The sequence below is a fragment of the Bison bison genome, unplaced genomic scaffold, assembly GCF_000754665.1.
Source record: "Bison bison bison isolate TAMUID 2011002044 unplaced genomic scaffold, Bison_UMD1.0 scf7180017864263, whole genome shotgun sequence".
Lineage (NCBI taxonomy): Eukaryota > Metazoa > Chordata > Mammalia > Artiodactyla > Bovidae > Bison > Bison bison.
In genome coordinates this window covers 1,353,613-1,371,158 of record NW_011494835.1, presented here as the reverse complement: position 1 = coordinate 1,371,158, position 17,546 = coordinate 1,353,613, and the positions used below count along the sequence as shown (strand labels likewise).

The following is a 17,546-nucleotide window of genomic DNA, read 5'->3' as shown; positions in this document are numbered from 1 at the left end:
TAAGGCCTCTACAGACAGCCACGTTGCCTTCTTGCATTGCTTTTTCTTGGGGATAGTTTTGGTCACCACCTCCTGTACAATATTGCAAACCTTGGTCCATAGTTATTCAGGCACTCTATCAGATCTAATCCCTTGAATCAATTTGTCATTTATACTGTATAATCATAAGGGATTTGATTTAGGCCATACCTGAATGGTCTAATGGTTTTCCCTACTTTCTTGAATTTAAGCCTGAATTTTGCAATAAGGAACTGATGATCTGAGCCACAGTCAGCTCCAGATCTTGTTTTTTGCTGACTGTGTAGAGCTTCTCTATCTTTGGCTGCAAAGAATATAATCAGTCTGATTTTGGTATTAACCATCTGGTGGTGTACATGCGTAGAGTCTCTCTTGTGTTGTTGGAGGAAGGTTTTCCTATGACTAGTGCGTTCTCTTGACACAACTCTGTTAGCCTTTGCCCTTCTTCATTTTGTACTCCAAGGGCAAACTTGCCTTTTATTCTAGGTATCTCTTGACTTCTCACTTTGGCATTCCAGTCCCCTGTGATGAAAAGGACATCTTCTTTTTTGGTGTTAGTTCTAGAAGGTCTTATAGGTTTTCATAGAACGGATCAACTTCAGCATCTTTGAAACAAGAAGGCATAGACTTTTTCTATGAAGAAGTGGGTGGTAGGGGCATAGACTTGGATTACTGTGATGTTGCATGGTTTGCCTTGGAAACAAACCAATATCATTCTGTTGTTTTCCAAGATTGCACCCAAGTACTGCATTTCAGACTCTCTTGTTGACTATGAGGGCTACTCCATTTCTTCTAAGGGATTTTTGCCCACAGTAGTAGGTATAATGGTCATCTAATTTAAATTCCTCCATTCCACTGGAGAAAGGAATGGAAAACCATTTCAGTATTCTTGCCTTGAGAACCCCATGAACAGTATGAAAAGGCATATGACACCAGAAGATGAGCCCCTCAGGTTGGTAGGTGTCCAGTATGCTACTGAGGAAGAGTGGAGAAATAGCTCCCGAAAGAAGGAAGAGACTGGGCTAAAGCTGAAATGCTGCTCAGCTGTGGACATGCCTGGTGGTGAAAGTCAAGTTTGATGCTGTAAAGAACAATATTGCATAGGAACCTGGAATTTTAGGTCTATGAACCAAGGTAAATTGGATGTGGATGCACCATAATTAATTTTAAATTAATTAATTAAAAAATCCCCTGTTTATGTATATTTAGATGGTCTTCAGTGCTTTGTTTTTACAAAATAAGCCGTAGTGAATATCTTTACATATTCATCATCACTATTGTATACATACAGATGTGGGGGAATTGGAGAGTCATTCTGTTTTTATGTAAGTACAGTTACTAAATAGCTCTCATTTTATTTTTATAAAATTTCTTGTATAAAACATGTAACTTAAAGGAGATTAAGTCATGGATAATATTACTGAGCGTAAACCTTCCATTCAGTCACTTTCTATTTTGGGCTCCTTAGAAGATACCTTAAAAGACAAGCAGAATGGATTTATTTCTATGGTTTTATGTCCTACCTTGTTTGGAAGAGGATGTGGTTTCCAGGAACGAGTGCCTTAAAATAGGAAAATAGAATTAACAAAGTCTAGAGGAAGAAAAAAGGGTAGAACAAAATGTAAGATGGGAGGAGAGTTAATAAATGCAGACACGTAAGCCATAGGAGTCAAATTCTGTTGTACAATTTGGCTCTTAGTTTTTCCTAGCCAAAGAGAAAAGGGAATTTTCATTGCTCATATAATTCTTCTTGTTTGTTAGGGAAGAAGCAAGCCCGTTATTTGGGGGAAATTATGGCTTTTACCACATACAGTTCTGAAAGACTTTCATGTGGTATTTAGAGAAGAGGGGTGAATGATGGAGTGGAAGGGGCCACAGCAACATTTTTACCATGAAATAGTGGTGGTTTTGTGAAGCTGTTCCAAAAAAGAAGGCCAGCCTAAGATGAGGCCTTTACTCGAGAAGTGCAGTTCGTAGAAAACTATTCTATATGCAGCTTAAGAAACATTATACACACTGAGCTGTCCATTTTTTTTCTTTCTTTCTTTTTAAATAAAACAAAGATGAATATTTTTAATGATAAAAGGTACAATGTATGAAGAAGATAGACATCATAAACCATTAGACACCTAACAACAAAGGAACAAAAGATACATACAGCAAAAGTCAGAAGAAATTAGGGGAAAAGAAAAGAGTATATGATCAGAGTAAGACACATTAACATTTCTCCGAATATTTTATCAGGTACAGAAAAAATAAGAATAGGAGCATCTTGAATGATGTCATTAATAATTTAAACATAATAGATTTCTATTTATATTAATTTATATTAATCTTATATCTTACACAAATATATTTAAAATTTTGTTTCTCATATGTTGTTATTAGATGTCCATGGGACATTTAGAAAAACTGGCAAAAAGATACACATTACTAAATTTTAAAAAGTAGAATTCTTTCCTTTTTTTGTGTGTTTGTTTGCCTTAGCATGAATAGAATGCTAGATTTCTAATTTAAAAAATAAGTATGCAACAAGCAACAAAGTTTTACTGCATAGCGCAGGGAATATAGTCAATACCTTGTAATAACCTATAATGGAAAATAATTTAAAAAAATATATATATGGTATAATTTGAGTCACACACCAAGCTTTCTGATGGCTCAGCTTGATTCATTTCAGAATATCTGGCAGCAATGGGTTAACTATGGGATTTTGGATGGACTAATTGGATGAACCAATTAGATTTTGGTTAGACCAGACAGTTTCAAGTTAGGATCTCTAACAATGTCAGGTTTTCTGTAATATTAATTAAAAGCTAACCATATATCTTTACTTTTTTAGCCCATGTATTTTAAGATCAGTCAGCAGTTGATGGAGTTGGTACCTAGAGGCACTGGGAATGGAATACAGATAGATGTCTCCTAGGATCCAGTATCGGAGAAGGCAATGGCACCCCACTCCAGTATTCTTGCCTGGAAAATCCCATGGACGGAGGAGCCTGGTGGGCTGCAGTCCATGGGGTCGCTAAGAGTCGGATACGACTGAGCGGCTTCACTTTCACTTTTCACTTTCATGCATTGGAGAAGGAAATGGCAACCCACTCCAGTGTTCTTGCATGGAGAATCCCAGGGACGGGGGAGCCTGGTGGGCTGCCGTCTATGGGGTCGCACAGAGTCGGACACAACTGAAGCGACAGCACCAGCAGCAGCAGCAGCAGGATCCAGTATAAAGAGGCTCTGCAAAGAAATCAGTGGGAGAATTTTTTTGTATCAATTTTAATGAGTTATTATTTTTGTATTCATTGAACATCAGTGTGAAAGTCATTATCATTTTGTATGTACTTTCTCCTTTTTGTGCAAATTATGAGTTGGCATAAGTGGTGAGGCATGAACGCATCATTTATCCTACTTACGCTGTAACATGGAATAAGGGCCAGTGAGCCAAGAAACAACAAAATTTTTGACCAGTGTTCATTTCCCCAAAGCTCCTGATTGTTATACATGTGCAGAGGAGCCAAAATGACTCTTAGTTTTTATTTTAGTTCACCTGGATCTCATGGAAGGCTGCTTTAAATAAGCTACTTAGACCTGAATAGACTCAAAGCAGGGTCTCAGGTCACCATCCAGACATAAACTTAACTTCACTGGGGCCTGAGGAAAGCCTGCCTGGCCTTCCCAGGTGGGGCTAGTGGTAAAGAACCTGCCTGCCAGTGCAGGAGACATAAGAGATGTGGGTTTGATCCCTGGGTCAAGAAGATCCTGTGGAGGAGGAAATGGCAACCCACTCCAGTATTCTTGCCTGGGAAATCCCATGGACAGAGGAGCCTGGCGGGCTACAGTCCATGGGGTCACAAAGAGTCAGACACAACTGAAGTGACTTAGCACACACACACATGAGGAAAGGCTAATTCTCAGGGACTCCTGAAGCTCCAGTGGCACTGGAACCTGAAACTCTGGGATACATGTGCCCAGGAGAATCACTCTGTCTCTCTCTCAAAAGAAGAGGACTCACCATGAATCTTGAGAGGGCACCAATCCAGTAAGTCCCCCATCTCTTTAGGAGAAACACAGAAAGGGGTTTTGAATGCCTCTCCTCAAAGATCAGCACCAACCGAGAATCTAACCTGTCCAAAAATTGCCACCTTGTATCAACCTGGAGGGGAGCCAAGGAGTTTACATTGCCAGGGCCAAGATCTTACACTTCTTTGTGGGGATTAATAAATGATCAGTTCTCAAAGAATTAAGCAAAGATAATTTGGCTTGAAAAAATTTAAAAGTGGTATCAATCACTGCCCGTAGCAAAATACTGTTCAGTTCAGTTCAGTTCAGTCACTCAGTTGTGTCCGACTCTTTGCGACCCCATGAATTGCAGCAGGCCAGGCCTCCCTGTCCATCACCAACTCATTAGCATAGGCTTAATGGGATTGACAGTGTATCCCTGGAAATTGACCAGAGCAAACTGGTTGCAAAATATGAATCTAATTACTTAAAAACTGGTGCATTGCAAGGTACAGAGTTCAGTTAAGTAATGTCAAATATAAAGAAGCTTGTGCATTTTAAATTATATTTAGTGCATTTTAATGCACTAAAGCTTCATTTAAAATTTTCCAGTTTTACCACTCAAGTTACTGCTAGTGCCTAATTCAGATAATTATGGTCATAATATAATTACTAATAAAATTCCTAACAAAGCCAGCATAAAGGAATACATTATAGCCTAGATGTGATAAAGTATTATTATATGTTAAAATAATGTCAGATACCCATGTGTTATTACATATTCTTTCATAAATATTCTCAAGAATTGTAGTTTTACCTTAGCCTATGAAGCACAAGTCAATTTGTTATTTTTATCTGATTGAAGCAAAAAGAGCTATGAATAATTAAGTTGGCTTCTTAGCTTTATTGTAGTTGATTTTGTAGAAGAAACAGTTTTATTTTTAATTATATTTAGCTAGAAGCCCTCATTTTTTTTTTTGCCATATTTAACCAAAGGCTGGAGACAGTCTTCATAGGTACTAGATGCCAGGGAAATACAAGTTAAGACTAAAGATTTGCTGTAGATGATTCAAATGAGGGTATTCTAGAATCAAATAAAATTTAAAACTGAACATTTAATTTGGTCAATATGTCTTTAACTGTCCTGTAGGTTAACGATATAAATTCTCCAAATCTGACATTGTTTTCCTATTATAACATCATTAAATCACAAGGTTAAAGTTGTCTTTTGTAAATATTACTGACTTATTCTCAAGTTTTAGGAACTATGTCATCACAGTTAAAATTTGCACTGATGTACACAAATGAAGAAACTAATATTTTTGGATTTATGCTTAACTTTGCTGAAAACAATGCTGTTTTATAAAACTTTAGCCTTGTTTTCATAGATCAGAGTTTTCAAACTCAGTTTCTATGAAAAATCCTTAAACGGTCAGAGAAACTAACTAGCACAGAAACTAACTCCTAGGATAGACTTTCTGAATATAGCTTCATGCCACCCAAAATATTTTTCTAAAGCCTTTGTGACCTCCTGTTTTCTTTCACTGTTAAGGTTTTGTAGGTACTTGAAATCTACTGTCCAAATGCTTTCATGCCAACAAATAGCAAGTAATAGAAAAACACAAATTGCAGCTTACATGTATTTTTTTAATATACATGGGTTAGGGTACATGATTTTATATAATTTACTATGGCGATAGTTTCTACTAGATAAATTGTCCTAAGTTCATCTGATTACATAAATATTTCATGGTGTTTCATATTGATAAGGTTAGTTTCAAGTTCTTTTGTCCCTTAGATTGTTTTTAAATCACTGATGAATTAAAAAGTTCATTACATCTTTGTGTATGGTCCAAAATTAAGATATCCCCCTGCATAGCTTATTTCCTAATTAAGGCAGAATTGTGGGGGTTTTTTGTTTTGTTTTTTAAGCAATTAAAAGGGGGGAGAAAATACAAAATTATGAAGAGATAATTTGTAGATTTGTTAAATGTTCTGTTCTCTAATCTTGTGTTGAGGTTTGATGAATTTTGTAACTTAAATACTTATAAAAGAATGGAAAGATTCCAGATTGTTACTCAAAATTCTATTCATGGGATCTGTTGTCTTGGATGTTGCTTTAATAAACATGCAGAGTTGGAGAGTTGTCTATAAATAGTGTTTCCTGGGCCAATATTAACTTTTTTGACAATGAGAGATACATGAAATTTTGGGTTGGGACATAGAGAACATCTTAGAGTTACTGCTTTTTCCAGCTGGAGATTAGGGTTGGAAGATAGAGGTGCAAAGTCTGGGAGGACCAGTCCCTTTCATCTGGGAGCCTGGATTTATCGCCTTGAAGGAAGTGCGTGTATCATGCTTCAGAGGCTGTGTGATGATACACCATAAGATAGGGATCCCCTTGGATAATACAGAGGCTCAATTCCTTTGGGTTTCTTATCCCTTATTTTCCCTAACTCTGTCCAGGGCCCAGAATGGACTCCAAATCTGTGACCTGTGTTTAGCAGGCAAGAAAAGACATCCCCAAATTGTTTAGCTTCTCTGGTTTATGTTAGTTACAATTTTATAAAGTCATCAGAGTGCTTATGATGTTTAAGGATGCCTAATAATCACGGAGACCTGTCTGTAAAGTCACAGTGTCACCTGAGGGAACCCTCAGGTGAACTAAAGCAGTGGTCTGGGGCAAGTCTCAGGAGAGACTTCTGCAGTTGAGAATTCTCACTGGGTGGCTTGGAGCTGGCAAAATTGCATGTATTAAACACTATGGCTTTTTATAGTGGCTGTTGGAAAACTGATCATCAGGAGAAAATGGACAGGCGTTTCTATATTATGTGCTACGAATGAATCCTATTTTAGTGCTTTTCACTGTGGGGTTTATACCACACAAAAAATACATGTAGGGCATTTTTATTTTGGCAGCTTTCACAAAAATTGTGGTGATGGTTGCCTATGAACATTTCCTTACACATCATTAGAGAATAGATTACAGAAACTTCCTGGAAATAATTACTCCAAGTTTAACATTGCTTTGATTTAAAATGCAGTTTTGTATAGTTTTAAAATGCAAATTTTAGAATATGGGACCTCGGCTAAAATTTCATTCTGGAAGTCTTATTTAATGGGTGTAGATACCAATACCATAAAACTTGCTAAATCTATGTGTGTCAACACTGATTTAAGTGAAGTAGGAGAAATGTGACCCAACTAAGATATTATGAGACAAAAATAAACTATACAGAACTGTTTGGCTGCTTGATACTAACATAACTAGTTAGAAAATAATGATGTTTGCTATTCTTTATTAGCTTATTTCACCTTTATTTTAAATCATTTAATATTTTTTCTTGATAGATTATTCAAAATTGACATTTAAAGAGTATTAAAGAAACAGTATCCTTTTATATTTTTCCTTCTCATACATAACCATAGTCCTGGTTTTCCTTAATATGTGATCCAGAATATAATTTGCAATTTATGCTTCGATATATTTTCAGCTTTTTGCTTAGATTGTGCCTGATATATTTCATTATTTTAAGAAATGTATCAAGATCAGGAGTTCTTTTAAAGTTAGGAACAATAACAAAAACAACATGCTAACTTGTAAACCCAATGGACGTGAAAATAATACTCTAAAAAGCAAATGTTATGTGTGCCTTTAAAAGTATAAAACAATCATTCTGGATCGATAAACTGCTACTTTGAGTCAAATTGGACTTACAGTTTTTTTCTTCTGATACTACCCCAAAGAAGGCTCTATTCACCTCGCTTTAAATTATACAAACAAATAACACAAATGGACAGTTAAAGTGAATATTTTATGCTTTAAAGAAGACTAATATTTTATGCTATAAAGGCATGATCCAAAAGAGAAGTAATAAAATCATCTCTTCCCTTACCTCTAGGATTTCTAGGCTGGTCGAACCCTGACCATTACTAGTAGTGTTTCAAGTTTCTTCCATTTACTTTCATTATACTGGGTTATTTGTATCTTCGAGTGAAATGGCTGAGCTTTCCCTCTAATTCCTGTTGCTATTGACAACCAAAGCAGCCATGCAAGAAGAAAATGCTGTGGAAGGAAAAGAAAAAAAAACCTTAATATTCCCTTCTCAAAGTTGGAGAGAAAAGGGAAACAGTATGTAAGAAACAGGTAAGTAAAAAAAATATCAATTTAAAAAACTACCAGCCTTGGTTACTAATTGATCAAAAGTTTTAATTTTTTTTCAGATATTTTGTCCAATACTCATTTAAATAAAAGGATACTGTCTCTTGGAACCAAACATTAATATTCTGAAGATTAAAAATTGGACTGGAAGGTACAATGTCGTTGAGGTCTGAAATATTTTAATTTAGAATTTGAACTATGAAAGAATAGCACAACTTCAATTATTGGTTAATATTTTTGTTACAGAATGTTTTTTAATGACAAAATGGTGACTAAAATATTACTATTTTGAACATGTCCTAGATTTTTTTTGTTTGTTTCAGAAAAGCACTGAAAGTTGCAAATATGTAAGTCTCCGGGAATGTAACAAGTTGATAAATACCCAAGTCCAGCCTCCTTACAGAGAAAAGATCTGGAATTTCTTTTTTTGGACATTTGTTTTGCAGCTTTCTACGTCTTAAGGCAGAGAATAGCCAGGATAAGGTGCCAGCTCAAAGGTTAGATGAACATTTTTTTTGAAATAATTTCAGCTAATCTATGTCTTGAAAGGCATACTTCTAAATAATAACTTTATAAAGTTATTAATAAAATTTAACACTAGTTGTGTTCTTGAGTTGCTTTTTGGGGGGAAGCTGTATTCCTTAGAGATGTGTTTATTCTGTTCATAATTTTGTTTTCAGTTCTTACATTAAACTTTTCCATTTCAGTTTATAATTCCTTTCTTCTGTTTTACGAATCTAATAAATTGACCTCCATTCTAACCTAAAGGACAGTTTATATTTTTAATACTTAAAGAAGCAAAAAAAAAAAAAAAAATCCACCAAATGAAATTACTAACACCATCCTATCATTAACCTGAGGGAATTGTGTCTCGTATTCATTAATTCTCCATGGAAAAATCAGGTAAGAAATATTTTTATTGTATAGCATATGTAAGATGTTGTACTAGCACCTAGGAGTGTTCATGCTATGATTTTGGTGCATAAGGAATTTCTTGTTTTAAATATTTTTGAAAATGAACAATGTCACCTGACAAATCATCCTTATGATACTTAACTGGAAATTTTTGGTGAAATATGTGTAATTCTGTTTTATGGATTTGGTACCAAAAAGACAATGTACTTTATACTTTTACATGTCAGAGAAAGTGTCTTTAAGGGGAGATTTTAATAAAACCATTTGGGAACAAGCTTGATAGTTATAGAAATAAATGTTAAGACTTTTTCTGTTCAGAGAGACTTAAAAAATCAAAGCATGTGTATCTTTTATTTACTGTCAGCTGTAGGATTAACTATCAGAGCTATGGCTGAAGTTAAGGAGTCAGTGCCAAAGAATATAATTTGGGTTTTGTCCCCAACACATGTGGGTTCAGGACTCTTTCCTGTGACTCACCAACTATGACATACTGCTGCTGCTAAGTCGCTTCAGTCGTGTCCGACTCTGTGCGACCCCATGGACTGCAGCCTACCAGCCTTCTCTGTCCATGGGATTCTTCAGGCAAGAACACTGGAGTGGGTTGCCATTTCCTTCTCCAGTGCATGAAAGTGAAAAGTGAAAGTGAAGTCGCTCAGTCGTGTCTGACTCTTAGCGACCCCATGGACTGCAGCCTTCCAGGCTCCTCCATCCATGGGATTTTCCAGGCAACAGTATTGGAGTGGGGTGCCATTGCCTTCTCCCATGACATACTAGATATTTTATTTAAGTTTTCTGAGCCACGGTTTCCTAATCTTTAAACCTACTGGCAGGATTGTTGCTGGCCATAAGGAGAAAGCCTCCTTCTCATGAAGAACAGTTCTTGATAAGTGTTTGAACTTTGAAATGGTGTTTTACCAGGGTCCATGATAGCATCCTTGGTATATAGCATGTTTTAAATTACATTTTGTTTACCATGCCCATCATTTGGAAATAATCCATTGGAAATAGTAGAAAATTTCTCAAATTATTCATGTCTAAAGTAAAAATTGTCATTGGATAACTGCCTGTGCTTCTGAACCATTCCTTTTCCACTTCTTTAATAACATCCATTTGCAGATGTCAGAATGAGGTACAGTTTTGGTTACCTAGCCCAGGAAAAAGGAACTGGAAGAATTGAATTGTAGAATTACATGTAGAGTTACTTAGAGATTTATTTGACACACATTTGAGAGCTTACTAAAGGTAAGGAGCTAAGTTAAGGGCTGGGAGAGAGACCTTTAGTAAAAGTTTAATCCAAGTTTAGTAAAACATGGACTCTTGCTTAGGAGGAGCTGATTTGATAAGTGAAGTGAAGTCGCTCAGTCCTGTCTGACTCTTTGCAACCCCATGGACTGTAACCTATCAAGCTCCTCAGTCCATGGGATTTTCCAGGCAAGAGTGCTGGAGTGGATTGCCATTTCCTCCTCCAGGGGATCTTCCCGACCCAGGAATCGAACCCAGGTCTCCCATATTGCAGGCAGACGCTTTACCGTCTGAGCCACCAGGGAAGCCCTTCGATAAGATGGTTGTCTCTTATTCCTTCCTGGATTCTAAAGTAGGCAAGAGTTAGGGATTAAAGAGCTGAGGCTGTTTAGAGGAAGAACTACTTCTGCCAGAGTGGATCAGGGAAGATTTCACAGACTCAGTGGGCTTCAAGTGATTCATTCATTCAGTAGCTACATACTGAGGGCTATCCCCTGTCTCATTCTGGGCCAACCACTGCAGACATCAGTAAGATGAAGCTACAGGCATTGATGTCATTCCCTGTCCCTGTGGAAGGCCTGCAGATGAAGACAGTATTGGATGAGAGGTGTGTTTTGATGCAGGTGTGCTTTGAGATAAGCACTGTGAAAGCCCATCACAGTGGGCAGCATCCCAGCCAAGAGTGATGGGCTGGTGGCCCAGCTGTATCCTCAGGGTTAAGTCAAGTGAAGGACACCGGGCCAGATAAAAAAATACACTGAAGCCTCAGAAGCCAGAGTTAGGGGCACATTCCAGGAAATGTAAGAACCTTCATCTGGGCATTGGGGTGTGTGTTTGAAGGGTTTGTGATGACAGATGCTGTGGGAGAGGGAGAAATGAGCTGACTTGCAGAAGGCCTTTGATAGCATCTTAGAGTAGTGTTTATCCCAGGGCTGTAGAGGAGCATTGTGTATATTTTAAGCAGGGGAATTACCCAATCAGATTTATATTTCAGAAGTTATAAGCTCGTTCTAATGGGTCAGCATTCTTGCCTGAAAAATCCCATGGAGAGAAGGAGCCTGATGGGCTACAGTCCACGGAGTTGCAAAGAGTCGGACACGGCTGAGCATACACGCATGCAGCGGGTCCAATCTAGCATACAGGTGAATGTAGTTTTGCTCACAGAGAGCTTGAACGTTTTTTAAAATAGGTTCCAGTGTTTCCAAGGAAAAGTGATCAGGCTTTGTTAATAAATCAGTCGCTCCTCTTGCTACAAGGAATTGGTGGGCTGGAGTTGCCTGGTGCTGCCCTGTTGGATGAAGCAGGCACTCCCATAGGACTCACTGCTTCAGGACAGACGCCAGGATCTGTAGGCACTTGGGTTCTGGGGCCACTCGCTGAACATTTTGCTGGTTGGCAATTAAGAGAGAGCCTTTTGAGGCTCAGGGCTAGAGGCTGTTACAGTAAACCTGGCGAGACATCCGAGTTTTATCTTAAGCGACACTGGTGGGAGCAGAGAAAAATAGGGATTGACGGATAATAAAAAGAAAGGATGGAGGGGTGAGTATTAGGACAGGGGCGGGGAGTTCAGGCTTCCTGGTCAGACCCAGCTGTTACCAGACCTGTGTTTTTGAGAAACTTACCTGACCTTTCTGGGAAATAGCTTCTTTTTTGGTAAAATATAGATAAGAACTCAACCTTATAGGGTTTTTTGTTTTTTTTTTTATGAAGATCAAATGAAAAAATGTGAAGCACTTGGTTTAGTAATTATTTTTTCACATTCGGTGAAATGATAGCAGATGGTGTGAGAATGGTGTGAGGAAGATAGAATCAAGGACGATGCCCGGGTTTCTGGTGTGTGATTTGGTGGAGAAAGTTCAGGGGATGACCTCAGTGTTGGATGTGACATTGATGAAGTTCTTGTGAGACTCAGAAGTGGAGAGATGTGATACGTGGGTGGATTCTAGGCCTAGAGCTCCAGGGCGGGTCTGAGTGGGGCACCGGCTGGGGTTGATTGAATGATCTCTTCACCTCTGTCCTGCTCGCACCTTCTTTCCCCACCATCACCTTCAGTCAACATTAATAATCCTCACAACTTCCTCCATAGAAGAATAACATTAAACATATCCAAGGAATGTGGGAGAGGGAAAATACTGTATTGCATGTGGGCTGAAATGTTCTCTTGACAGTTTTCGGTTCTTGACAAAGTTTCTTTCCAGTTTACCATTTTGGCCTTTAGCCAAAAGAAATGAGTAATTCAACATTTGTTTATATCAAGGGCTGAAAAAGAGAACCACTCTCTTAAAACATTCTATCTTTCTTCCCCTTTTGGTTAACTTTTTCTGTATCCCATCACTATCGCTTTTAATTCTAAGCAGATACTCAAAGTGAATTGTTGTTAGGAATGAACAGCCACACTTGTGTGTGTGTGTGCATGCGTGTGTGTGTGTGTGTGTACGTGCTTAGTCTCTCAGTCATGTATGACTCTTTGTGACCCTTTGGACTGTAGCCTGCCAGGCTCTTCGGTCCATAGGATTTTCCAGGCAAGAATGTTGGAGTGGGCTGCCATTTCCTACTGCAGGCGATTTTCCTGACCTGGGGATCGAACCCACAATCTCCTGTGGCTTCTGTATTGCAGATAGATTCTTCACCAGCTGATCCATTGGGGAAGCCCACACGCATGTTAGAAGTTTATGTTCTTTCTTATTAGAACATACTGTGACTCAGCCCTGCCTCAGGTCCTGGCTCAGATGCCGCCTTCACTCTGCATTCCTGACTTTAGTGACAGGAAGTCTTCTCTTTCTCTACATTGAGTTATAATGCTGGCGTGGCACCTGTCTCATCCTGCTGTACGTTGGGATTATTTGTGGTTCTATATCATTTGTTCTGCTAGATTGTTAGTTTTATGAATCTGGGGACTGTGTCTTATACCTCTTTAGCTCAGTCAGTACTTTGAAGGTATAAGGACCAGGCACTTCTATATAAAAGAAATAAAAAATGTGAACATGATATAATATTACTAAGCAGATTGTAGTTTTAGGAAAGACAGTTTACTGAGGAAATAACTATATTTAATTTGTCTGCCTTTCTTATGACCTTACATATTGTATAAAAGATCTTAACACTTGAGGAAGGTTCTTAAATCAATGTACACGCTTGAAAACACATAAAGCATTGTCTGATTGTGACATCTACTTCTTACAATCGACTGATTGTTTGCCATTATGGATGGAATACTGTTTCTTTGAGTATGAGAGTCTTTAAGCTGGTGATTGCCTTATCTTAGAAGGACTCTCTTTTGCCTTGTGGACACAATCACAGTGGGCTACCCTTGTGCTGCCAGACCCTCTGCTGCTTCTTGTGCCTCTGGCTTTGCTTATGCTGGTTGTTCTGAATAAAAGGCCCTTCACCCATCCACGTGGTGAATTCCTATTCATCTTTTAAGATTCAGTTCACATTTCCTCTTGCAAGCCTTTCCTGACATTTTCCCTACTCCTGCCTGCCTGCTGAGAAATTCTTTCTTCTATATTCTTTTAACACCTTGTACACCTGTCATGCCTGTCTTTGTTAGGAGACTGTGTGAAATTTCAGAGCAGATACTGTGTATTTAAAGAGCTCAAAGTCTAGAGAAGGAGCTAGGTAAGAATAATACTTGTGATACTATAGGATGGTGTGTGTGTGTGTGAATCACACACACATATATATATAATTTATGGCAGAGTTATGCACAGAGGTTTATGAAGGTGCTGAGGAGGGCCCCAAAATCAGAATTAAGGGCTAAAGCAAATATTATTTAAGCTGAGTATTGAAACTGTCTAGATGTTAGTCCAGCAAACAAAGGGAAGAACAGCAGTCTGTGTAAAAGCGTGGGAGTATTGGAGTATGTGATTTCCTGGGAACTACCATTAGTTGGTCTGTTTGTGGATATGACCGGAGAGGAGACTGGTGGGATAGGCAGGAGTCAGATTGTGAAATGTGGTGTTGAATGCCGTACAAAAAGTTAGAACCAGCATGATGAGCTCCAAGTAAACATGAAGGGGAGTCAGTGAGTGTGTGGGGAGAATGGCATGGTGAAATCATGGTGAAGCCTGTTTTTAGTGAGGTCGCTCTAACAGCAGATGATACCTGACTTGAAGTCCACAATCCTGGAGGCAGCAAGACCCTTGTGCCACCACTTATTTAAGCAATCCCTTTTTGATGGACGTTTGTTTCCAAGTTTCTGTGTAAGGTCCTCCATCAGATAAATTTGGAACAATTAGTGAAGTAATGCTTTCCTTTAAAAAAAAAAGTGAGCCGCACTGACAAAATGCTTCACATCCTGCATTTCTGTGTACAGTCACAAAGTTGGTTCCATCTTAAAATGGTTAATAAATGGCTCAACTCATTCTCCTTTAAACGTAAGGATTTTGGTCACTGAAGGAAGTGGTGATGGTTAGTTTAACACTTTCTGGCCTTTTTTTGATGATTGCTCAGTACCCCTATTCAAAATTAGAGCATCATCTCCTTAGCCAAAACAAATATAATTTTCACCTAATATGTCTCTCATCATTGCTTGCTTGCTTGTGTGCTCAGTCATGTCCGACTCCTTGCAATTCCACAGACTGTAGCCCGACCACACTCCTGTGTCCATGGAATTTTCCAGGCAAGACTACTGGAGTGGGTTGCCATTTCCTACTCCAGGGGATCTTCCCAATCCAGGGATTGAACCTGAATCTCTTATATCTCCTACATTAAGGGGTGGATTCTTTACCACTGCGCCACCTGGAAGTCTGTGTTTCATCATAATCTCAACGAATTCTTACATTATGCTATCGATGTTTTATAAGTTTCTTTTTTTGAAAGAAATCTGTTAGCACTATTTCCTTTCCAAAACCTTTTCTGACTCCCTTAAACCTATGTAATTGACCGCTTCCTCTCCTGTATCCTCTACATATATCTGTTATTAAGATATCTTTGCTTATTTCTCTCTCTCCTTACTAGACTTCCTAGTTGAGGGTGAGGACTTGACCTCTTACTGATTTTATTATCCCTAGTCCTTAATACAGTTTCTTAGACACTGTAGCAATTCGTCTTTGTTGTTCTTATAATTCTGTTTATAGATATTTTTTTTTGAGCTCTTACTGTGAAGTGGGTACTGTTCTAAGTACTTTATTTGGATTTTCTCATTCAATCATCCCCATAAACCTATGGGTAAACTCTATATGCACCCTGTTGGCTTACTACTTTTTAAGTAAAAAATGGCAGTGCTGACATTTTCCTCTGGTTCAACCTGTAGTCTTCATTTCAGAGCAGAGAGAGCTGGATACTCTGCATAGGTGAACCTGGGACCCAGGGCTCTGACTCCAGCACGTGTTCCTTACCCCTTCTCTAGAGTGCACTAAGTACACTGAAGCCCACAAGTTAAGAAATATTTGTCAGAGTAATTCAGTAATATTTGTCAAGGTATGCATATCATACTACATTTGTTTATACATTTTTTCCCATTTTTGTACTTGAAAAATTTCAAATCTACACAGGAGTTGAAAGTATAGCAACAGTAAATAGCCATGGACTTTTCATGTACAATTGTTAACATATTACACATTTGCAGGTGTGCTACATACACTCTTTCCCCTCTCTTTCTCTCTCCCCACCCCTATCTGCACACACACACACAATTAGTGAGCCATTGGAAAGTAACCTAGATATAATGGCTCTTTGTACTTACATACTTTAGCATGCATGCCATGTCACACTTAAATTTAACATAGGTACAATAATAGTATGTAGCAAACAGTCCATGATTAGATTTCCCAAATTATCTCCAAATGATTTTTATGGATTTTTTGGATCCAGAGCCATTCATAGATGTTTCATTTAGATGACATTCCTTAGAACAGTTCTAGACCTACTTTTTTTGTAGACCTGAATTTGAAGTTTCCTCATTATTAGATGCTGGTTAAACCTTTTTGGCAAAAATATTACATAGGTGATCATGTATTATGACATTCCTATTGCACATGTTAGTTTATTCTGTAATTGGTGGTGCCAAGTTTGATCACTTGATTAAGGAGTCTACCCGATTTCTCCACTGAACGGCACCTTCTCTTTGTAATGAGTAAGTACCCCATGGGGTGACACATTGAGGCTCTCTGAATATTCTGTTCCTAACAAATTTACACCCAGTGAAAGTTTTAACATCTATGGATAATTTTTACTCTAATTATTTCAGTCGTGGTTGTAAAATTATCCTTTCAGATTCTGTCATTCCTTCTGCATGTTTGCTGGCATTCTGTAAAGAGGAGCTCTGTTCTCTTTTTTTAGAATCATTCTGGACCCATGAATTTTTTCATTATTCAGTTCAGTTCAGTTCAGTCGCTCAGTCGTGTCTGACTCTTTGCGACCCCATAAATCGCAGCATGCCAGGCCTCCCTGTCCATCACCAAATCCCGGATTCACTCAGACTCACGTCCATGGAGTCGGTGATGCCATCCAGCCATCTCACCCTCTGTCGTCCCCTTCTCCTCCTGCCCCCAATCCCTCCCAGCATCAGAGTCTTTTCCAATGAGTCAACTCTTCACATGAGGTGGCTAAAGTACTGGAGTTTCAGCCTCAGCATCAGTCCTTCCAATGAACACCCAGGACTGGTCTGCTTCAGAATGGACTGGCTGGATCTCCTTGCAGTCCAAGGGACTCTCAAGAGTCTTCTCCAACACCACAGTTCAAAAGCATCAATTCTTCAGTGCTCAGCCTTCTTCACAGTCCAACTCTCACATCATACATGACCACTGGAAAAACCATAGCCTTGACTAGATGGACCTTTGTTGGCAAAACAATGTCTCTGCTTTTGAATATGCTATCTAGGTTGGTCATAACTTTCCTTCCAAGGAGTAAGCATCTTTTAATTTCATGGCTGCAATCACCATCTGCAGCAGTCTTGGAGCCCAGAAAAAATAAAGTCTGACACTGTTTCCACCGTTTCCCCATCTATTTCCCATGAAGTGATGGGACTGGATGCCATGATCTTAGTTTTCGAGTGTTGAGCTTTAAGCCAACTTTTTCACTCTCCTCTTTCACTTTCATCAAGAGGCTTTTTAGTTCCTCTTCACTTTCTGCCATAAGGGTGGTGTCATCTGCATATCTGAGGTTATTGATACTTCTTCTGGCAATCTTGATTCCAGCTTGTGCTTCTTCTAGCCCAGCATTTCTCATGATGTACTCTGTATATAAGTTAAATAAGCAGGGTGAAAAT

The 17,546-nt window shown here is 38.5% G+C and overlaps 1 protein-coding gene across 8 annotated transcripts in view; it reads left to right on the top strand.

The window, feature by feature from the left end:
* NPNT (nephronectin) overlaps nucleotides 1-17,546 on the top strand; it is a 97,809-nt gene that overhangs the window by 11,907 nt on the left and 68,356 nt on the right. For 5 of the 8 annotated variants that reach the window (XM_010848251.1, XM_010848248.1, XM_010848244.1 and 2 more), the window contains exon 3: nucleotides 8,626-8,676. The exons of 2 other annotated variants lie outside the window; for them this stretch is intronic. In XM_010848251.1, the coding sequence (XP_010846553.1) occupies nucleotides 8,626-8,676 (51 nt within the window). Of the gene's footprint in view, nucleotides 1-8,625; nucleotides 8,677-8,802; nucleotides 9,083-17,546 lie in introns of those variants that run through there. One more of the 8 variants, XM_010848250.1, reaches the window with a different exon arrangement.